General features: G+C 39.8%; 1 protein-coding gene across 1 annotated transcript; it reads left to right on the forward strand.

Annotated features, from left to right (window-relative positions):
- The first annotated feature begins 4,208 nt into the window (after positions 1–4,208).
- LOC307162646 (uncharacterized protein) lies at positions 4,209–23,579 on the forward strand. The gene is made up of 4 exons (XM_079878105.1): positions 4,209–4,320; positions 4,393–4,662; positions 22,164–22,205; positions 23,088–23,579. Exons 1-4 carry the CDS (start codon positions 4,263–4,265, stop codon positions 23,288–23,290), a joined length of 573 nt encoding a protein of 190 aa, XP_079734231.1. The 5' UTR covers positions 4,209–4,262; the 3' UTR covers positions 23,291–23,579.
- Positions 23,580–25,177: the final 1,598 nt, after the last annotated feature.

The following is a 25,177-nucleotide window of genomic DNA, read 5'->3' on the forward strand; positions in this document are numbered from 1 at the left end:
AAGTTCAAGCGGTTCTTGACTGAATACCATTTCCTCCTTTTTACTAATTATAAACTATCATGAATAAACTAATCATGTCTCATGTAATCACTCAAACTAAGAAAGCTTGAGAGCAATGTTACATTTACCTCATAAAACTCATTAGATAATAAGAAAAAATAACTCTAGAAAATAACTTATTACATATTAATTATATGTACATTTCTTTTTCTGTATATCTGAATAAATCTAACAATCTAAAAGTTTTATATCAACCATTTACACCAAATTTAGCATTATAACTTAAATATTATTAACTGTGATCTTAAAGCAACACTAAAGAACATTTTTTTTTACCTTAAAATAATGTTTCCAAAATCGTTTCAGTGGTTCATCAAGTCGTAACAGGGTGAAAGGCACTTCTGCATTCGCTTTGCGGCCCTATATCTGCTATAACCGCACTATGCAAGTTTGCTAGATCGGGTAGCGTTTCTGTAGTTCGAATGAGACATAAGAAACTACAAATTTGACTTGCTTTACGGCAAGCATTACAATAGTCATTATTTAGTTTTTCTCCTTTTCTAATGTCGCAATACATCATACTTTCATAAACTCATGCAACATACTCTACCTTGTCTGTGGACATTGTTCATTCCAAAGCCGGTGCTGGATAAACAGCGAGCATGCGTGCGACAGTAGGCTGCGGAAAGCTAAATTATTTACGACAGTGGTAATGGACAATTGTTGCTTTAAAGGATTTGCTATCCTGTGACTCCCTCTGGTGGACAACAATAGTATTCATCTCTGAATCGAATTGACATAAATGTCTGATACTTTTTTTTTAACGATTACATTTTTTAATGATTATTTTATTACTGATAATATAGCCACATAAAACTCAAATTCACTGATTTATGGTACCTTATTTCATGCTTTAACGGTTGAATTTTAAACTTCCATTTTGTAGCTAAGCAGTAATGATACATTATTACATTATTTAATAATTGGGTCAATGACGTGATGGCTCAGTATACATGTATACATTTATATATTTTTTATTCTGGCATGATTTTATAACATTATATATCAATGTAGTGCAAAATGGTATTAAAATTATGTGTAGAAGTCATTTCTTTGTTAAGAGAAAGAATGTCTGTAAAAATGAATTTCATTGATGTCATTCGGAGTAACCAATATAAAGGCACCATTTTGGATAAAAGTCATGATGTGATATCATTCACACCTGTAAAGAACCACACAGTCGTGAAGCAAAGTAAGTAACTCACAACACTTAACTATATGAAAAATTCATGTTTTCACTTACTTATATGCATGTCCCGAAATATCAGGTCATTCGGGACAACCGCTATAAAACATGGAAAATGTTGTAATATTTTAAAAACTTGTATTAAATATAAAATGTTTGATTGTCTTTTTGCTAGCTAGCTAGATATCATCCTGTTAGCTTTGTTTGAAAATATTACTGCGGTATTACTGCAAAACAGGCAGACAGAGAAGTTGAGGACCATAAGCAATAGGCTATACTGAACCTGAACCCCGAGTATTTTAATGTGACACCTGACATCACAGTGGATGACGTACTATACAACAGGAACCCCCTTTGGCATCAGACTCAGACAAACCTTGTTGTCACCTTGTTACACTTGTGGTCCGGACCAGACTACAAAAAATAGCTTATAAATCACTTGTTATGCTATATTATCACCCAATATTGGATTCAATCTTTTTGTCAACCTGTTCTCTTTCAATTAGGACTGGTTTTATATTTCCATTTGCATCTGATTAATTATGGGCCTCATTTATTTGATAGTAGGCATCTCATTTTTTGAGTACAAAAAAACATTATTTTTGAATAATTTTGGAAATATTAAATAAAATCTGAAGAAAATTGGCACTGTTGATCACTAGTCTACTTTAATTTTTCACCAGGAATTTTGTTTTGAAAAACTTTAATTTTGTACAAAATGGCACATTGTCACACTTGTGGTGTTCCTGGTCAAAAATGACCGGCCTACAAAAAATAGCTTATAAATCACTTGTTATGCTATATTATCACCCAATATTGGATTCAATCTTTTTGTCAACTTGTTCTCTTTCAATTAGGACTGGTTTTATATTTCTATTTGCATCTGATTCATTGTAGGCCTCATTTATTTGAGAGTAGGCATCTAATTTTTTGAGTAAAAAAAAACATTATTTTTGAATAATTTTGGAAATATTAAATAAAATCTGAAGAAAATTTGTGAGATTTGAGAGATTTATAAGCTATTTTTTATAGTCCGGTCATTTTTGACTGAGAACATCACGGGTGTTATAGGGTTTTGAACACCACACAAGGGTTAATATCATTAACAATATGAGTTGTATGTAATATGTTCGTTCCAATAACAATGAAATCAAGCGGAGCATTAGTTCTGGCAGGTCACGTTAGTCAAGCTCACATCAGTGACTCTCAGCTGATCCACGTCTACCTATAGGAATACGACGCCTATCACTGTATAATAAGCTCATTCAGTATTATCAACAGCTATCGCGTTTCTCAGGAGCTGACCTTCCTCCCTTCCCTAGCTCCTCCTCTCGTCATTCTGAGTCCCCTTTGAATCAGACTAAATTCTTGAATTATGTTGTACATTCAAATCTTGAATTAATGATATCTGCATACAAAACTTAATTGTTTTGGACAAAATTAAGACTGTAAACCTTATTTAACTAAACGGCATTGGATTAAACTTATGTAATTAACTTAAGTTAATTGAAATAAATAATGTTACATAAATCCAATGTAACCTAGTTACGTGGGACCTGTTGACATAAAAAAGTTAGTTAAAGCCAACATAGCATTTTTTTTAGAGTAGAACATGCATACACACACACTTAGGAATCTGCATTAAAATGAATGGGTGGGTCATATAATGAACATTTTGTTTTTTTTAAATGTGTTCAAATTAAAATCAATCAGTCACAATGGAGACATTGTGACAATGTAGACAAGAAATGAAGTGGTTAGATTTGCACACATTTTTTATTATTCGGAATTAAAATCAGCATTTTCAAATAAATATTCTTCAAGGTTTTACTTGTTTATTCCCCCTGCTGTCCACCATTCTAACTTTAAACTTCAGCATAAAAACCTAAAAACAGCTCAAAACTAAAACAAAAAATGCTAAAACTTTACCCCCCAAAAATATTTGTATAATATCTAAATATATACCTGAAGTAATAAACTGAAGAAAAACTGACTTTAGGACCCAGGGGAACAGTTAATTTGCTCCATATAGATCTATAAGGCCAACCAGTGGCAAGAGTCATGAAATATCATTATATTAATTTGTTTTTCCACAAGAGGTCAGCAGAGACACCCAATGTGAGACTTGTTTTACTCGATGTGAGCTGTTTTAACAAGTTTTTGCATGCACTGGAGTTATTTTGTATTTATGAATGCAACAGCTACACGAGGAAAGCATAAAGTTAAGTTACTCTGCATGCCTTCCAGGAACATGGTGACCAAACAAGACATGCTAGGGTACATTTTGTCTGGAGAGAAGTATTAAGAACTTTTAATGGGTACTTCCCCTAGTCCCTCCCTGTGATGTTTGCACAGCATATAAAATGTTTAGTTTCAGAAGACTCTGGGCTTCTTCTCTTTTTCCTTTTCTTGCATTCTGCAGATATCTTACTTTTCTATATACTCTGATGCTCACAAATTTCATGTTAGATACAATACTTTGGATGTTTTTATAATCTATTGACTAGATTTGTTTTATAAATTTATCTTGAAACTTATTTGCTATTACAAATCTAATATTTACTTGATTCATTTGTAGGCTTTATAATTTAAAGTTTTATTTAATACAATTTGTTATTCTTTATTCAAAACTTTGATCTCTGAAATATCCATTGCTCGTCTGCCTGGATCACACTGCATCAGTTTGTTTGTTTGGAAAATCTGTTTAGTACTTCAGAAAAATGCCTTAAAGACTAAGAAGATTATCTTTACATTTTTTATCATGTTTTATGAACTAATGCTGGAACTCTGCTTAAAGAATTAACCAACTCAACATGTTTAAAGAATTCTGTCTAAATCCCAAATTGATACTTCTAGGTTATTATAAATAAAAAGCAACAAAAAATGACAATGACTGTTCAGAACGACCACATGACCTACCACACCATATAAATGTTTCATGGCGTAAGAGTAAAAAGAGATAGAGGAACAGTGTTTTAGAGAGACAGTACATCAACCAGATCACATCTATGAGACCATGAGTGTCATTGGTTTACTCCATCTTTCGTTTTATGGGTTCATTCTGACAACACATGGTATGTCTGCTTTTTACCATTAATAATGCTCTTGTCTTAAATGAGTTGAATTGTTACTCTGTGTTGTGTCAGCTCTCCTGCACCAGCGAGTCCGACCCAATGGCATGGCTATTCTTCCCTGTGGTGACCTAAAGGTCGGGAAAGTGACCTGGAGCAGAGAAATGAAAGGACATCAAGTGTCCATCCTCAGCACTGATAATGGAGAGATAATCAGACACATGAATAATAACAATCATAACCTATTGTCAGACCTGTCTCTGATTATCTGGTTTGTCTCAATTTGGGATGAAGGCTTGTATTATTGCAATGGGACACCTGTGGCATGTCTAACAGTGAAAACAGGTAAGAAACCAGAACCTCATCATGATATACATTGAAAAACAAACAAAACAAACAAACAAACCAAAAACTGTTTTGAATCTTATGGTATACATTTCATATATGTAATATATTAAATGTTGTGGAATAACATGGTGGAATTGGTACCAAACTTTTTTTAAATGCAGCTATTTTGCTAATATATATTTTGTGGTTGCAAAGTAACGACTGATAAAAAAAAATAAAAAAAACATAATATGGAATCCTCTCTGTTAAATCTATGTTCCAGGATGTTGAAAGGCTGTAGCTATTTGTCATATATTTTGAAGTTTTGGAATAAATTTTGAATTGATTGCTTGCTTGCTAATGAATTTAATTAATTGCTAATGAAATTTTGCCTAACAGAGCATAATGTGTACAAGGGGGACAAATAAGATGGTAAAACATCAACAATGTCACAATGGTCTCTAAAATCTACTTAGGCTTACTGTGCTTTTGGGAAACACAGTCAAAAGACAAACAAAAGTTCCCTTTCAGTCAGGTAACGTTCGAATTAGTTGATCGTACCGACTGATGGATCACACCAGGGAGCCAGATGTCTTCAATATAGTATACAAATCAAGCCAAATGAGCTTTAGCAGGTGCGCAATCCACGCCCCGCCCTGCAGCGCGGGTATAACAGGGAAGTGGATGCACCCACCATTCATTCTTTTCGTTTGGGAGCCGATCGGTTGTTATGTCGATATCTCTGAAAGTGTACTTTAATAACAAGCCTATGTGTGTCGGCACTTCTGTTGGAAGCTCTCCCAGTGCTGACGTTACAGCGTGTGGCAGTGGTGACCGCGAGCTTCTGAATCTCTTAACTGCTGTTCTCACAGCAACCTTTGTGTTTGTTGGCTGACGGTCGGTTTAAGGGCGAGGAAAGTGAGTGCTTCACTGATGGGGTTTCCCGTCAGTGTCACCGTGGACATCCCTGTGTGCTCCAGCACTGTTGAAGGGGTTATTCCAAGGAAGTAAACACGGGGTAAGTTTTTCATCTTTCTTCTCTGGAAGAAGGATGTCTTTCCACCTGTGCGCTGCTGGATGTGCTCGTTCCCTAGCCCTCTGTGATGGTCACAATTTCTGGTCACAATGTCGCGTGTTTGGGCATACAACACGCTGAGGCAGCTTTTGTGGATGGTGCATGTTTTCTGTGTGAAAATATGCCTATCTCGGTGTTGAGATCTAGACTCTCGTTCGCTCGCGAATGTAGAGTCCCTGATTTTGCACCACTCCTTCGCGGGTGGTGTGAGTCAGGTGATCGCAGAGTTGTTTGAGGCTCCGCCCGGAGATTATTCCCCCGTGGACTCATCACAACTCCTTCACATCGATACCTTTGGATTCTAGTGTTGAGCGCACTGATTCATCTGTAATGGGTGAATTAGACGTTCCATTGGAAATTCACCAGGGGTATAGGATGCCGACCACTACATTTGAGGGCGAGCCAGTGGTGTAGTGGTAAAAAAAGAGGTGGGTAAACTATAAATTCTGGTGGACCACGACGTGGTCACCCGGTAAGGTGGACCACTGCCTACCGGTGTATGTGTGTCCTGATGACATCGCTATAAGGCTATCATTTGATGGTACTACCAAGGGTATCACTGGTTGTTTCCTCATCATAGGTCACACAATCACTTTTTCAATTCATACATTAATCTAAGTTCTTGTTAAAGAGACTCAGAAAGGAATAATATGGTTGAAATCTATAAAGTTTACTAAATGAAAAAACAGAGAAAACAAAAATATTAAGAGAGATCGAGAGGGAGGCTTATATCCAGGGCTTCCAATGCAATGCACTTGTGCATAATGATTAGGGACTTGGGATTATTTTCATAGTCGATTAATCTGTTGAATATTTCCTCAATTAATTGATTAGTTGTTTGGTCTATCAGAAAAATGTGGATCAGTGTTTCCCTGTAGAGGGAAAAGTCTTTAAAGGGATAGTTCACCCAAAAATGAAAATTCTGTCATCATTTACTCTTCCTCAAGTTGTTCCAAACCTGTATGATTTCCTTTCTTCTGCTAAACACAAAAGAAGATATTTTAAAGAAGGTTGGTAATTAAACAGTTGCTGGTCCCCATTGACATCCATAGTATTTTTTTTTTCCTACTATGGAAGTCAATGGAGTCCATCAGTCGTTTGGTTACCGACTTTCTTCAAACTATCATCTTTTGTGTTCAGCAGAAGAAAGAAACTCATACAGGTTTGGAACAACTTGAGGGAGAGTAAATGATGACAGAATTTTCATTTTTGGGTGAACTATCCCTTTAACCTGGTGCAGGCTTGATTCCCTCTGAATATCTTGTACAGTTGGGTTTCGACATGCTCCCTACATTAAACCAGCTGCCTGTAATGAATAAAAAAATTTTTTTTAATGTTTTTAGTTTTAATGATTTCCTGTTGCGGCTGCGATCAAGTTTCATTCTCGCGCAGCTTGTTTAGTAACTTCACGAGCGTGTGTTGTCTGCTACGTGTGTGCGCCGTTCTCTTTGTTCCGCGCGCGCGCGCGCGCGTGTGTGTGTGTCGGCGCGCTGCGCTCTCTGCTCAATGTTCTGCTCCGTGTTTGCGCTGCACGTTCTGCTCTGTCGTTAACGGCCCAAATGCTCGAATCATGTACCGATCGGCGATCACGCACTGGAAAAGCAAAGTCCGCTCAAATAACGTGCAATTTAGAGGTGGATAAACGCAATGTAGAGGTGGATAAACGCACTTTGGAGGTGGGCAAACGCTATTTCCGAATTTTGGGAGGTGCGTAAACGGCGTTTACGTGCGTTTAGCCTCCACTACATCCCTGAGGGCGAGCTGTATACTGTCGGGGACGATTCCCCCATGCTGTCCCCCCTGGGTTGTACAGCATGGCCTGAGTCAGATCCACAGTCGTCAGCTATGCTGAAACGGGCCGCCGAGGCTGTTGGGCTCGAGTGGAATCCTCCGCCCGGGCCCGCTCAGTCTCGGCTGGATGATTGGGCTCTGCCCAGCGCTCCAGTACCTTTCTTTCCCGAGATGCATGGGGAGCTAACCAGGTCATGGAAGGCACTAGGGGTGTCGCAATATACCGGTGTTGACGATAATCATGATATTCAAAGCATGAAATATCGACATCGTGTTAATTTAGAGTGTGACAATATACCGGTATTGGCGATAACCACAATGTTTAAAATGAATAGGACTCTTATGATAACATGACACGTAAATACTACAGCGCCAGTACCTGGTTGACCTCTCAGATGGCAGTATTGCACCCGCGGACACCTATCAAATAAGAAGACGACGCAGCGCTCGTCCGCGCCCGCGCAGCTAGAGGGAAACACTGTCCACACCCGAAAAAAGTAAGCTCGCCAGTATTAAGAACAGAGTTCTTCGGCTTCAAAGAAAACAGCACCTTAAAGGTGGTCGCACACCGGACGAGAAGCGCAGCGCCACGTCTTTAAAATTCGAACACATTATTCTCTATGACACACACCGGCGGCGCCCAGCAATGGCTCAGGACCTTGTTTAAAATCCTGCCGCGACACAGAGCACCATTTACATCGTTTTATATTAAATTTACATTATATTTGTCTCAAATCATCGTAAATGATTTCACCCTGTGCTGCAATATACATTTAAAGGGTCATTTCACCCATTTGAACATTGTTTTTTATTTAAAGTGGGTCATATATGTAGTCGAAATGTAAAATAATTTTTGAATTTGGTGCCTTCGTGACCGAGAAAAGACAAAAAATAACTTCAGAACGCATTTGTATGACAGACAACAACTCCCACAATGCACCACATTGCACAGCTCCGCAAGCCACTCCCACTAATCCAGAAAGCGCATATCTGCCTATAAGAGAAATCACTCTTCCGTCTACAAGGCTACTACCAGAGCTTGAAATTCATTTCACATTCACACAAAATGTCTAGTTAGTTGGCGAACTCATATAGTGCATTACTCCTCGTTTGTATTTCTTTCGAAAAGGTGAATTATTGCATGGTACCTGGATGTTCAGTCAGAACATATGCGGTGCGAAACTAGGATAGTTCTCAACACAAACGTCCGTGTCCTCGTCTGATTCAGAGATTTCGTCCAGGAGAAATTGTCATCGTTGAAATTCTTTGCCGCAGACGGACTCTATCTCTGTGTTCGTAGCGGTTCGTAGCTGCATTGTGAGATCACCGGCGCCACCAGTCCGCCCTAACTCGAGCCAGTCCGGGCTCCTTGTCCGCGGCAGGCAGGTCTTCTGCCTCGGCTGCTCTTCGCTATAATGCGGCTTGTAAAGGTAGCCACAAACACCTGATTCAAGCATCAGACTTCCGAAATCCTCTTCTTCTATATCATATTGAGCACTCTCCTCCGCTATTGTCATAACTTTACATCTGTCTCCACAGCGCCTGTTAGCTTAGCTTCAAACAAGATGGAGGATATTGCTTTCAGTTTCAGAGAGTAAAGTCCCACCCACTGATCTGTAATAGGTCTGTAGCGTGAGCGCGCCCCACCCTGGGAAAGATGAGAAACTAGTGTCTGTAGTCTTAACAGAAATCCCCCCCTCTAACACTTCCTCCTACAATGACGCAAAATGACAATTTTTGCGTCATTGTAGGAGGAAGTGTAAGAGGTAAATAACAGATTTCTCCCGTCTCAGGGGAAAATGAGAGAGTGTTGCACGACCATTCAATAGTATGACTGGGTTTCTAACAATGCAAAGCTTAATGCAAATGGGTGAAGTGTCCCTTTAATTTTACATTCATTTACAGAAATCAGCTGCTTGAATGAAAATTGCTGATGTTATCGGATTTTCAGATGATATTCTCAATTCATTCAGTTAACGGATGCTCTGAGGTAAAGTGTTCAGACCACAGACTCAGCAACTATTGAATTTAATTGTACAGTATAATCATAACATAGTACAGACATTATCTTAATTTCATAATGTCGTTAAACATAATGATATTGCTGGCCATAAACTGAGAAAGTGCGCGTCCGGTGTGCGATACCTCGAGTTGTCATAGACGTGACGCGGCTATTATTTTACTAGTCATGGAATGGGAAACTGACATTAACTGTTAACAGGGGGTTTCTGTGTTCATATATTTAATAAAGGGTGATTATTAAAATTAAGAACCCCGTTTTCTTTACTCATCTTATTTTTGTATTTGTATTTGCACTTGATTTTTCTATTCAAATCTGCTATCTGCATGACTTTATTGGCGCCGGTGCAACAATAGGTTTAAGAGCTTTTCAGTTCTTCAGAAAACCTTCAGACAGTGTTTTGCTTCAGTTTGAAAACAGATAAACTTCACATGCTTGTCTTCCTTCACAAAAATTTGCCATAGATTGAGTACGGAAGAAGTAAAAATGCATGTGCCTGTTTTGACTTCCGGGTGTGCTCATGGAGTAGTCGGTCGCATTGAAACCTCTCTCCCACTTTAACCTCGAAAATCACGTTTGAACTCGCTATACTGTTTGTTATTTTTAACTAAATAATATATGAGAGGGAGAAGAAGCACACTAGGCCACAATAGATCGATAAAAATGCCCAAAGCTCAGGATAAAAGTGCCTCAGCTGCAAAAGCTAACACCCAACCGGACCAAGCTAGCAACATCACGGCTGACGGGGGAACGGGAAGCCCCGGGATAAGCATGGACACTGCTGGGGTACTTAAGGCAATAGAGGACTTAAAATCAGATCTAAAAGGAGACAATGCAAAGCTCAAACAGGATATTGGCCAATTGGGACAAGAAATCAACGGTAAACTGGACAATATAGCAACCGATGTACAAGGCCTATCACAGCGGATGGACGAGGCGGAGGCCCGCATGAACCAGGTAGAGGGCTGGGCAGAGGAGGCAACTGAGGCGCTGTGCACCTGCCTCGAACAGCAGAGGAAACTTCAGATCAAAGTGCTTGACTTAGAATCACGATCCAGAAGAAATAACCTACGTGTCTTTGGGGTGCCAGAAGGACAAGAGGGGGACTCTGTAACGCAGTTTATTGAGAAGCTTTTGCAGATTTCAACTACCGGAGGATTTTAACCTTAAAATACAACGCGCACATCGGGCTCTTGCAAGTAAACCCCCGCCTGGAGCATCACCGAGGGCTGTAATTGTCAGTTTTCTGGAGTTTTCTATGAAAGAAATGGTCTTGAGGGAAGTGTGGAAAAAAGGCAAGATACAGGTGGGCGCCGCATTTATACATTTTGACCATGATTACGCACCCGAGATTGTTAAGAGGCGCAGAGAATACAACGCCATTAAAAAAACACTCAAGGACAAAGGCATACGTTTCCAAACGCCGTTCACTAACATGAGGATCCACTGGGAGACAGGCGTGCGCACATACTCCAGCGCTCGGGAAGCCTATAAGGAGCTGAAGAGACGCGGATTTCAAGTGGAGGAGTCGGCGGACGGAGGGAACAGCGCAGAGTCTCATCTTCGGGAGCTATTGGGCTGGCAGCCGACGAGCAGCAGTGGGCCCGTCGTGGCACTCAGAGCGAAGGCCAAGTTGCAAGAATTCCAGAGGGAACAATCTGATTAAAAAGGAGCAGGGCATCAGGCTACAATGCGATTTTTTCAGGCCAGGGCTTGATTATCTACTACGTGGGAGAGGTCACACTTTATCGTCTACGTTGGACTAATAGGATGGACGTGTTTTTACATCCAGACACATCTGCTGTCTTTTTCGGGCCCTCTCGTCCAGAGGGACTTAACCCTCAACCTGCCAACGGGGTTACAGAGGAGGAGGAAGAATCCTCTTTTCGTTTGGAAGTCAGTTCATTAAGGTTCATTTTTGTTATTGTTCAATGTTTGTTTTTAGGGGTCGCTAAATCATATAAGGGATTTTGTTATTATAACAGTGTCATATGATTTAAAAATTGCTTCTTTGAATGTAAATGGCTTGAGTAGTCCAGTGAAAAGAAAAAGGGTTCTAGCTAAATTGAGAAAAGATGGAATACAAGTAGCTTTTCTACAGGAGACGCATATGTCTAATCAAGAACATGATAAATTTAAAACATTAGGGTACTCAAATACATTTCATAGCTGGTGTAAAAATAGTAGGAAAAGGGGGGTGGCTACTCTCATTTCTAACTCTTTAAACTTTGAATTAATTTCTGAAAAGGTTGATAAAGAAGGCAGGTTTATTATTATAAAAGGGCGGATTGATAATGTTGTGGTCACGTTTGCTAACATTTACGTCCCACCGGAAAGTGACAGGAAATTTTTAAAACTGCTTTTTGACACAATAATCTCAGTAAGTGAGGGGATTCTAGTTTGTGCTGGTGATTGGAATACAATCCTAAATTATACAATGGATACAACCAGCTCCAAAAAACAAAAAACTGGCAGGTCAAAAGACCTTAATATTTTAATTAGAGAGATGGGTATGTTCGATGTCTGGAGGGATTTCCACATTAAAGAGAGAGATTTTACTCATTATTACTCTCTCACACATAAAGTCCACTCCAGGATTGACTTCTTTTTGATGAACACCACTGACAGGTTTAGGGTCAAGGAATGCAAAATTGGAACATCTGATATATCAGACCACAATATTGTGTATTTGTCTATTCACTTATTTGTCTATCTAATCAACCAAAAACAACACTATGGCGCTTAAATATAAGCATTCTCAACAAGGAAACCACAATGAATGACATTAAGAAGGAAATAGCAGAATGTGTAGAGGATAATAATAATTGTCAGGTAAATCCTGCTCTGGTTTGGGATACAGTTAAAGCAGTAATGAGAGGTAGACTCATTTCAAGAACTGCCTATTTGAAGAAGATAAAACGATTAAAATATGATGAGTTGGAAAAGACTCTTAGGAGTTTAGAACTAAAACAACAAGAAAGTACTAATGATCAAGAATTGACCGAACAAATAACAGTTATTAAAAATAATCTAAATGATATGATACACAAGGAGATAGAGAAAAATGTACGCTTTTCAAAATCGACTTTTTACGAATCTGGTCCAAAAGCCACAAGAATTCTAGCAAGGCGCCTCCGAAAGCAGCAATTGAAGCACTCGATTACCAAAATTAGAGACCCTTTAAGTGATAATTTGACTTATGATATTAATCAAATTCATAAAATCTTTGAAAACTATTACCAAACACTACACATCCTCTAAACCAGTGAATGAAAGTGTTATTACACAATATTTAGCAGGATTAGACCTGCCTTCCCTAGGATTAATACAAAATGACGCTTTAACTGCCCCTATCACTCGAAAAGAAGTGGACGCAGCTATTGGAAATCTGAAAACTAACAAATGCCCAGGTAGCGACGGGTTTTCAAATGAATGGTACAAGATTTTCAAGGAGGAGCTTGCTCCCGTTCTGCTCGAGTCTTTTAATTGGACTCTGAGTAGAGCAGAGATACCGCCATCCTGGAGAGAGGCTGTAATATCTGTCCTCCCTAAGGAAGGAAAAATATAGAATATTGTGAGTCATATCGCCCGATCTCAATACTGAATGTTGATTACAAACTCTTTACCTCTATAATCTCTAAGAGAATGGAGAATTATCTTATAGACCTGATTCATGAGGATCAAACAGGATTCATTAAAGGTCGTCAAACTCACGACAGCATAATACGAACATTGCATGTCATAGACCAAGCCAAGAAACAACAATTGAGTTTGGCTTTAATCAGCCTCGACGCAGAGAAAGCCTTTGACCGGGTCAGCTGGCCCTTTTTATATAAGGTACTCGAGCGTCTTGGCTTTAATAATAAATTTACTAGGTGTATCCAGTCACTGTATGATAGTCCGAGGGCTAGGGTAAAAATTAATGGCCACCTAACTGATAGCTTTCAACTGTTTAGAGGTACTCGACAAGGCTGTTGCCTCAGTCCAGTGCTCTTCGCGTTATACATAGAGCCCTTGGCACAGGCTATTAGGAAAAATGAAGAGCTTAGAGGCATTACTATTGCAAATACTGAACATATAATTGGACTTTTTGCGAATTATATCATCACCTACCTCCAAAATCCGGATGTAAGCCTCCCTAAACTTATGAGAACTCTGACAGAGTTTGGTCAGCTGTCTGGTTATCACCTAAACATTACCAAAACACAAGTCCTGACCATTAACTACTCCCCCAGTAAATCCATACGACACAATTATAAACTTAAATGGGAAGCTAAAAAGTTAAAGTATCTAGGTGTGTTTATCTCCCAAGATCTAGATGATTTGTTCAGTTTGAATTTTGAGAAAGTTATTGACTCAATACAAAAAGACATGAAGCGCTGGGCAATGCTGATACTAGACCTCAATGCTAGACTGGAAATAGTGAAAATGAATCTGCTTCCCAGATTTTTGTATCTTTTCATGGCATTGCCTATCAGGATTGCTGACTCATATTTTAACGCTTGGTACCGGCTAATATCACGATTTATTTGGTCAGTGGCCAGACCAAGGATTAAATTTAAGACACTTCAGATCGATAAAGATCATGGCGGTTTAGCCCTTCCAAATCTGAAGGAATATTACTACGCAGCTCAAATGAGATATATGGATTACTGGTGTTCCCCAGAAATCGAGGCTCGATGGAGACTGATTGAACTAACCCAGGGACAGAGCCATCCTCAAACCCGTCTAGGAGGTAAAGTTATCACAAACAAAGATGGGAATCGTATAGTCAAAGATACGCTATTAATTTGGAAAGAGGTTGTAAATAAGTACAAATTGGCTAATGATATTAAACTTTTGATCTGGCCCTCCTGCAACCCGAGATTTCGACTAGGTGAAACAGACTCTTCATTCATGAGTTGGAAAGATCATGGCCTAATGGCCCAGTGTCAGTTTGTAGACGGCAACACTTTTAAGACATTCGGACAACTCAAGAGACAATACAAACTAGAGAACAGAGATCTATTCAAATATTTTCAAGTGAGACATTTCTATAACAGTGAAATAAGAAAAGGTATTTCTCCTGAAGGCAGTGACATTGTTAAAGTTGTTATTAATGCTTATAAGTTCATGCCAAGCAAAACTGTCTCTAAATTGTATAAAGCACTGCAGAAACAAAATGGAAATAACACCTTGTATATTATGTCAAAATGGGAAAAAGAGCTGTGTGTGAAAGTGTCAGAGGGTGATTGGCTTTCGATGTGTGTGACATAACAGACGTCTACTAGTTCTAAAAGATGGAGGGAATTTGGGTGGAAGAGTCTGGTCAGATTTTTCATTACACCTCACATTATTAATAACCAAAGTGGTGAACAACAGCAATGCTGGCGACAGTGTGGACATTGGAACGCCAATCACTCTCATATATTTTGGACATGTCCAAAGTTAGAACAATTCTGGGACAGTATCTTTTTAATTACTGGGAGGATAATGGGTTATGTCATCCCTAAAGACCCTAAGATTTTCTTGTTAGGTCTACTACCTGGTGAGGTGGTCCAAAAAGACGACATTTATCTTTTTAAAATTCTAATGATTGCATGTAAAAAGGCTATCACTCGGTCTTGGTTAAAGATTGACCCACCTCGGACTGAACAATGGAAAGAAATAGTGGAGGAGATACACTCAATGGAGAAAATAACATACTTTCTACGTATCAAAGGACACGTATATATTAAGCGCTGGACAAAATGGTTTGCATATAAAGAAGCGGAACAATGTTAATACTTTATTTTGTTATTATACAATATATAGTGCCCCTTGTTCTTTGTTTTTGTATGTTGTGTTGTAATTTAGAAAAATGCCAAATAAAGAGTATAAAAAAAATGCATGTGCCTTGTGTTTATCATATCCTTATGTTTGTTGGGTAAAAAGGAAAACCTATAAACAAAGTAAAAATTTATTAGAATGAATTATTCAAATTCACCCCCCCCCCCAAAGATTCTATAGATATCGCGATATATCGATATAGTGAATTCTTTTGGCCAAAATAACCGTGGTGTGAAAAATCTAACATCATGACAGCACTAGAAGGCACCCTTTAATGCCTTAAGTGACCAGGATGGCTCCTCCCCCCTCGCTACCCTTGAGTGCGGCGCGAAGAGTGGTTATACGGTCTGTTCTGGCACACCTGTGTCTGGCGGCCGCTACATCCGGCTCTGGAGAACCGTGTTTCCCCTCACAGGCTCTGGAGTCGTTGTCTGCTTTGTCAGACGCAGCTTATGGAGCCTGTGGGCAAGCCGCCGCCTCTATGCACGCCTTGGCCTTGTTACAGCTTTTTCAGGCAAAAACACTCCAGGACGTGCAAAAGGGTAGGCCAGACTGTCAGCTCATGGGTGAGCTCTGTAAGGCAACCGACTTGGCTCTTCGGAGCACAAGTGTGGCAACCTGCGCGATCGGTCTGGCAATGTCTCTGGTGGTTCAGCAGTGCGATCATTGGCTCGGTCTGGTTGATATGGAGGATGCGGACAAGGTTCGGATCCTGGACTCCCCAATTTCCCAGACGGGGTTGTTCGGCGACGCTACAGTGGGTGGTGCCTAACAGCCTTCTGTAGTTCAGTCGCAGGTGGAGGAAGCCCAACACACCCTGCCGCGATGGCCTGCTGAGCCTCTCACCCCGTCGCCGCTAGCAGTCACTCCACCAGCACTTCGCCGAGGGCACCCCCCTTAGGCAGCTCAGCCTGTTAGGCCCCCGCCACAGCTCGGGCCTCAGCATAGAGCTAGCCGTAGGCAGGCTGCCCAGCCTGTGTCAGATCTTGCCAGTCCAGGCGGCAAGAGTAAGCATCCCTGGTACAGGCCACCCAGGGTTGGGGACGAAAGTTTCTCTGGTGGTTGTTGTTCCACCATTGTCTCTCCGGAGTACAGTGGTTTTCGAATCGCCAAAGGGACAGAAATTCTCAACCCTGGGTTTCAAGAGGTTCAGATTATCAGACACCCCAGATCAGTCTGGCCTGCCTCAATCCCCTCTTGTGTCACCAGTTGGCAGATGAGTGCGGTTCAAGGACCCAGGTTTGCCTCCTCCCGTACTCAATGCCACCAAGTGGAGGCAGGTTCGTGTGATACGTACTCAGACCCCCCTCCGGACCACCTTTGGGCCCTCTGGGTTGGGTCCCTGCCCCTCCACTTCACTGCCCTCCTCCTGGTACGTCAGTGGTGTCACGAACCCCCCGTTATGGTTTCTGCAAGCCTGGAAAGACCTCTGCAGACCGTCCAGCTGGCTCCTGAGCACCATTGCACACAGCTACACGATTCAGTTTACAAGCTCCCGTTCAAGATTATAGTACTCAAGGACATATGCAGATGTGTCCGTCCAGGAGATTGGTTTGCAGCGGTAGACCTGAAGGACGCGTACTTTCACGTCTCCATCACGTCTGTGTACGTATATATATATAGCCTGTCAGGATAACATTGTGTCTTGAGTTAATTTCATTTCTGTGTGTTGGTTTTATATGCTTCAGTTCAGTCTTAATCACCTGCTAGTTAGTCTCCTTGGTTACTAATTACTTTCAGCTGTCTGTCCTTAAGTTCCTTGTGTATTTATACTCCCTGTTTCTTTCAGTTCATTGTTGGTTCTCGTCTATATCTGAGTAGTGTGTGTGATTGTTCTCTCTGCCTTATCTTCATGTTTATTAAAGAAAGTTAGTATTTAATAGCCTGGGTTTCCCCATGCTGCCTTGAGCCCAGCGCAATTTTATTCACGCTGCTAGGAAGCCTGGATACCATGGACCAGATTTTCCCCTCAAAAAGGGAACCAATCACAGAACGGGGAGGGAGCAGCAAGACGATGACGACGTCTATGCGACACACCAAAGCAGTTTGTTTATATCTATGGATCCAACATGGAATCAGACGCGAAGTTACCTTTCGATGCAGCCTTAGATAGTGTTCTAAATAGTTTAGAACGCAAGTTTATTTCGTCTTCTTCCTCGTCGAATTTCTGTCGCTCTACATACGTCATCTGGTATAATTGAGATGATTGGCTATGAGCTACGTGCAGGTGCATTTGATAGACATTCGTATCGCCCAATAAACGGCTCTGGGCATTCGTAAACCACGCCTCAAATACGAGAAAATGAACATGTGATTCCCAGACCACGTCTCAATGAGAAGAGGTCTGACGTTAGCCAGGCTAAGTATTTAATCTTTCTTGTCTTCATTCTGAGAACTACCACATCAGTTGTGACATAGCCTTTATAAAAACAAGTCTCTTGGGAGTGGTTTCAGTCAAATTTAATATTATTTTTCTCTTATGAATTAACTGATGAGAACAAAATTTTGTTCTCAGCCTCCCTGGGAAAGTCTATGCCAGGGTACTGGAGAGGAGAATACGACCGATAGTAGAACCTCGGATTCAGGAGGAACAGTGTGGTTTTCGTCCGGGCCGTGGAACACTGGACCAGCTCTATACCCTCTACAGGGTGCTGGAGGGTTCATGGGAGTTTGCCCAACCAGTCCACATGTGCTTTGTGGATTTGAAGAAGGCATTCGACTGTGTCCCTCGCGGCGGCCTGTGGAGGGTGCTCCGGGAGTATGGGGTCCGGGGTCCTTTGCTAAGGGCTGTCCGGTCCCTGTACGACCGAAGCAGGAGCTTGGTTCGCATTGCTGGCAGTAAGTCAGACTTCTTCCCGGTGCATGTTGGACTCCGGCAGGGCTGCCCTTTGTCGCCGGTTCTGTTCATAATTTTTATGGACAGAATTTCTAGGCGCAGCCAGGGGCCGGAGGGTGTCAGGTTTGGTGACAACACGATTTCATCTCTGCTCTTTGCGGATGATGTTGTCGTGTTGGCCTCATCAAATCAGGACCTTCAGCATGCACTGGGACGGTTTGCAGCTGAGTGTGAAGCGGCTGGGATGAGAATCAGCACCTCCAAATCCGAGGCCATGGTCCTCAGTCGGAAAAGGGTGGCTTGCTCACTTCAGGTTGGTGGAGAGTTCCTGCCTCAAGTGGAGGAGTTTAAGTATCTTGGGGTTTTGTTCACGAGTGAGGGAAGGATGGAACGGGAGATTGACAGACGGATCGGTGCAGCTTCTGCAGTAATGCGGTCGATGTACCGGTCTGTCGTGGTGAAGAAACGACAGACCGGACTTAACAGACTTCGCCTTGCGGCTCAGCTCTCGATTTACCGGTCAATCTACGTTCCTACTCTCACCTATGGTCATGAGCTTTGGGTCATGACTAGGGGTGCAACGGATCAAAAAACTCACGGTTCGTATCGTTTCTCGGATCAGAGTCACGGATCGGATCATTTTTCGGATCAGCAAAAAAAAAAAAAAAGACAAGACAAATAAACACAAGTTTTGTTCAATTAAAATATATAAAATCAACAGTGGGAGCGCGACGGGTTCATTCCATGAAGCGTGGCTATAAACACACTGATAGCGTTTGTGATGGTTTTAGCCTGGTCTGATTGTGCAATGTTGAGCAGCCTTCGTTTTCACTCCTGTCAGCGAAACACCGGGATGATGTCGCTTCAAATGCGTGGCCATGCTTGATGTGTTTCCACGGATGTCCCGATACCACTTTTTCACTTCCGATACGATACCGATGCCGCAGCTTTGGCTATTTGCCGATACCGATATCAATCCGATATTTTTATTTTATTCTTGAACTAATACTACTAATAATAAAATATATGGAAGCACTTTGCTCAATTAGCCACATAAAAACAGATTGAGATATGTTTGGTAATTGTAGGCTACCTGAATGAATTTAAAATTAATTTGCTATATTTCAGATCAATATATTTGTTTCCTTAAAATTTTAACCCTTTCATGCATGAATTATGATATCCTCAGTCAGGATTTTTTTCCTATGTGTTTTTATTGCTCTTAGGGCATGAAAAACAAGAATTGATTTTTATTTTATTTTTTTACAAATTTTTCAAAGAGATCTTCAGATGTCCACTTGAGTGGACAGCATGCATTTGGTTTAAACTTAAGATATACTAGATTTAATATAAGACAATAATCAAACACATAAAGTATGTGAATTTAACGAACTAATCAATACAATTATATCAAATCATGTGAAAACTATAAAATATATACAAAAAATCTAAATGCAAAATATTGCAAAGGCTTCATACAACTTCATACAAGTTGCACTTGGCGTATCTTTGATATCAGAACATGAGGACATGATTCCATCAGATTTTTCTACAGTCTGTCAAGGTACAACTGTGGAAACCACTCAGATGTTCCCTCCAGTGCACCAGAGTATGGAGATTTACCCTTATTAGCTGATAATTCTGATTATGTTCAAGATGGACATGCACATTTCTATCATAGCCCTCCTCTGAGAAAACCTAGCGATACGTTTTTTCAATCTCATCTGAAATGATCAGTGTTGGGGGTAACGCACTACAACTAACATGCATGACCCATTCAGATTACTTTTTTGATGTTACAAGTAAAGTAATGTGTTACAAGTAACATGCATTACCTAATCAGATTACTTTTTGATCTAACAGGTAATTAACTACAAGTAATGTGCATTACCTAATCAGATTACTTTTTTATGTAACAAGTAAAGAAACGCATTACAAGTAACATGCATTACATAATCAGATTACTTTGTGATGGTATGAGTAAAGAAATGCATTAAAATAATGCATATTACATAATCAGATTACTTTTTGATGTTATGAGTAAGGAAACGCATTACAAGTAACATGCATTATGTAATCAGATTACTTTTTGATGTTATGAGTAAAGAAACACATTACAAGTAACATGCATTACGTAATCAGATTACTTTTTGATGTTATGAGTAAAAAAACACATTACAATAACGTGCATTATGAAATCAGATTACTTTTTGATCTAACAAATAAAGTAATGCATTACAAGTGTCATACATATGTAATCACATGACTTTTTTCAATGTCAATGAAAATTACTTTCTAATAATACAAATACATTTATTTACAGTAGAAAAAGTCACTGCAGATTAAGTTTTTAAGTTTTAAATTTCAAAAACAATATTCACATTATAATTATGAATTGTAGCTGAAATATAGCAGTTGATGCATGACGTCCACTACAGTGGACATGTGATTAATCAGAGTTTTCTCTCAATCTAAAATCAAAACTTGGAAAATTTTACTGTGATATGACTCATTAGATATTGCTTGATGCTGCAATATTTTTTTTACCTCCAAGAGTCTCCTAGATTCGAAGGAATGGGTGGATATTCTGGAGCAACTTGGCACGTCTGACTGACCCTTGGCCATCTTAGTTTGGAGGGGGGAAAAATCGAAACACAAAGGCTTGCCACTTGATTGCAATTTATAGGATGATGCACAAGGGTCCAATGAAGAGATTGATGTGCAACTTTGCCATAAAAACCCGTGCAAATTCAAGAAAATGCATTTTTAATAGCTGTCCACTGTAGTGACCACTATGCGTGAAAGGGTTAATTAACTTCTCATCTGAATTATAAATCATTTATTTCTGTATAAAATTATACTACCATTAAAAACACATTTGATTTTCTTTTTTAATCAATGTAGAATGTGTAACTTCAAAATAAACAGATTACTCTGTTTGAGGACAAGAAATGAAAACCAATGCAATATGATGAATGTCCAAAAGATAAGATAATTTTTGCTTTTAAACAGCATGTGTGTGTGTGTGTGTGTGTGTGATTGTTCGATCGCGCCCGTGCCTCTCTCTCTCTCTCTCTCTCTCTCTCTCTCTCTGACACACACATTCCAGCATACATCGCAGCCTGTTCATTTTGCTGCGTTCACACCATACGCGAATAGAGCGTCAAATTCGCGTCTAGTTCGATGCTTGAACAGTTTGAATCCTTTCGCGCGTCCAAAGCGAATATGACGCGCCGCGCGCGTATAATGATAAAGCGAGCGTTTGAAGCGAAATAGACGCGTGTTCCAGGGAAGCCAAAATGCTCCCATACAGGGGATTTAAATGACGCGGGGCGTTCAAGCTCCTCCGTTCCTCCGCTCGCCATGACCACGCTGTGCGTGGACTGAACATGCGCACAACTTTTTTTTTTTTTTCATCAATTAATCCGCGGATCACGTGTGTGCCCAACCGAAGATATTTATCCGAACGGATCACGGATCAATGATGATCCGTTGCACCACTAGTCATGACCGAAAGGACAAGATCCCGGATACAGGCGGCCGAAATGAGCTTTCTCCGCAGGGTGGCTGGGCGATCCCTTAGAGATAGGGTGAGAAGCTCGGTCACTCGGGAGGAGCTCAGAGTAGAGCCGCTGCTCCTCCACATCGAGAGGGGTCAGCTGAGGTGGCTCGGGCATCTGTTTCGGATGCCTCCTGGACGCCTCCCGGGAAGGTGTTCCGGGCGCGTCCCACTGGGAGGAGACTATGATTAGACTATGAGACTATGTCTCCCGGCTGGCCTGGGAACGCCTCGGTGTCCCCCCGGAAGAGCTGGAGGAAGTGTCCGGGGAGAGGGAAGTCTGGGCATCTCTGCTTAGACTGCTGCCCCCGCGACCCGGCCCCGGATAAGCGGAGGAAGATGAATGAATGAATGAATGAAGAACAAAATTTTACTTTGTTGTATTTAATACTTGTTATAATAGCCTATGTTCTGTATATGATTTACACAGCAGATGGACAGAACAGGACAGATCTGACTGAATGTATCAAAGGTCAGTAAGAAATTAAGTGTATCGTTCTTGAATTTTAACTGCTGCTTAACTAATTTCCTTTTCTTTTCTTTTTTTTTTTTTTTTTACAAAATCAAAGCAAATACTGCACAGCTGTTGGGGTTCTCTCTGTGTTTTGATGGAATTCAGAGCCAACTTGTGTAATAAAGAGACATATTTTCGCTTCCTCATTATGAATGTGTTTTCACTGTAAGAAAATAAATGAGGATTTATGAAAGGGTTGTGTCAAATAAAAGACACAAAGAGAAAACCTGCTTTATAAATGGAAAGTTGTGCTATCCTGGGACTGGATTCACAACATATTATTCTTAAATATTTAGTTTTAATTCTCTAATTTAAAAATGTTATGAATACATTGTAAAAAGCAATGCACTTTTAAAAAAAAGTAAGGTAAGATGTTGGATTTATTGAGTTGTTTCAAATATTAAGCATTAAACAATAAAATGCTAGCTACATGTAAGACATTAATACTGTGATATTTTACTTTTATAATCTAGTATACTTTTAGGCTTATTGAATGTTTGTGTTTCTGATGGAAATACTACAGGTTATTAAGAGGAAGACATCTACTGTTCTCCTCACCCTCCCTGACTTTTCCCCTCAATGCTAAATTGTTACCATAAAGAAATTTCTCCTATGATATTGTTATACGAATCATCTTACATATTTTAAGAACTTAAGAATTTTTCAAGAAATGCACTTAAATAAATTATTCTTAAATAAAATTCCAGTTTGATTCACTGACGATTCAAGATGGACACCATTCACTGATAATAAAAAGTAGGTTTGCTATTGTAGGCCAGAATATATTGTCCTATGGTGAGAATTACATTTAAATAGTTTTTTTATTTTTTTTATCTTCAGGTACAGTCCATGTGAATGTGATGGAGCAAGTGTTGATGTTTGGAGGTGTTGGACTGGCAGCTCTGATGTTTTTCTTTGCTACTGCGGCTGCAGTGAAAGCTTTATACTCTTCTGTCAATGTAAAGCAAAGAGCTCACACTACAGACCACGTTCAGACACAGGAGACTGATCTGTATTACATTAACCTGAGAGAACAGAGTTGACAGAACTTGAGAGAATCACCTTAAACTGATTTAAGGTGTTCAAGAAAGCTTTTGACAATTAAAATGACCTTAAATTGTCATGTAGCTTGTTGAGAATAGTGCTGTTATTTTAAGTGACCAGTATAAAAAAATTCACCAGCTGAACAATAAAGTGGGAAATGAGACTTACACAGGCCGATCTATCTAGAAAGCCAGAATATCTTATTTGTATGTATGATGATGTATGATTACTCAACTGACTGTTTCAACATATATCTGTGATGAAATAAAATGCAGAAATGATTCAAGGATTTTGTTTCTCCTGTTCTATTTCCGTTTCACGCTATATGTCACAAGACAACTGAGTGGCAAACAAGAAGCATTGCAAAAGCACATGGATATGAAATGAGTACTGAAGTGGTGATATTTTTATAATCATTATCATTAGTATCATTGTAGCCCAAGTAATTATATAAATGTGTAAAAACATCTGTACACCTTCATGAACATGCAGATGAGATCATTTTAACTGAACTATCATTAAAAAAGCAAAAAAGCAAACAAAAAAAATATAGTATAGAGGTATGTGTGGTTATCGCATGAATACTTTTTAAAAGTTTTTAAAACAGGATTATGGTTGAAAATCAAAAACTTTCACTATAATTATACTCATAACTGCAGTTCACTATAGTGCTGTTTTTTTTTATTTATAGATTGGCAGTCTACAAAAAATGCTGCCAAAAAATACCACATTTGTAATGCTTCTTGTGACTTTGTCACTTTCATTATGAAAACATTGTCTTAATAATATTATAAAATTAATCATCTTCCTGCTCCAGACATGTGTTTGGCAGTATATAAAAACTAAACTCCACTATGATGCGGGTTTGTGTGATATACATTGGTGAAATAAATGGGAAGGAATGAAATCTGTGTAGATGGGTTCAAGCACAAAGGGTTCAATGGTTTAAGGGTTTAAGGGTTCAAGCACGAAGTGCTAAAACCCTATTGTAATTGTAAGGATTAAAATTAAATCGTAAGGCCTAGAGACTTGAAACTTAGCCAGATGGTAGGTCTCAATTTGGGGATAGACTGAAAAGGTATGACCCCGATTGGCCAATAGGGGGCTACAGGGATTACAAATGCGAAACTGCTCATAACTCCTAGACTGTTTTACGTAGACTCAAGTGCCTTATATTATTGGGACTTAATCCAGGTCAAGATGAACAAAACATATATCTCCGATTTCATTTCCGGCATGATTTTATTTTTTATTTTTTCAAAAAAAGTTGAAATTTCGATTCACTGTCGCTAAGGGGTGCCAAAAACTTTTAAAGTTGCCAGTGGCCAGGGGTCACTTTTACTAAAATGGCTATAACTCGTGAACGGAATTAGATATTTTCATCAAACTCAGTACATGCGTGTATGGGCTCAATCTTTGGTCACGTGAGAAAAAACGTGGTGACTGGCCACTTGGTAGCCACAGGAAAAGAACATGAAAATTGCTATAACCACCCCACCGTCTGATTGACTTGAAAATTAGCATGCTGTGTCTTTGTCCAAGGTGCCAAGATTGTCTATGAGGACAGGAAAAAACATGGCTGCCATCGGCCAATGAAGTTTTGAGCACCTATTAGACAAGGTTAACGGAGGCCGATCGGAACTCGGTGGGAATGTTCGACTCATGGCCGTAGAGCTCTGTAAGAATTTTGAAAGAAATTGGCCACAATGTGGCGCTAACAAGCTTTACAACTCTGTAATCATGTGGTGTTTCACACATCCATAATATTCATATGATTTGATAGATCTCCTCATACTGAACAACTTTGCCACAAGAACCACTGCTGTCAATCAAATGCATTCATTAAATATTTGCGATCAACTAATCCTAGGTTTATGGCTCAACCT

This window comes from Squalius cephalus (assembly GCF_949319135.1).
Source record: "Squalius cephalus genome assembly, chromosome: 8".
Classification (NCBI taxonomy): domain Eukaryota; kingdom Metazoa; phylum Chordata; class Actinopteri; order Cypriniformes; family Leuciscidae; genus Squalius; species Squalius cephalus.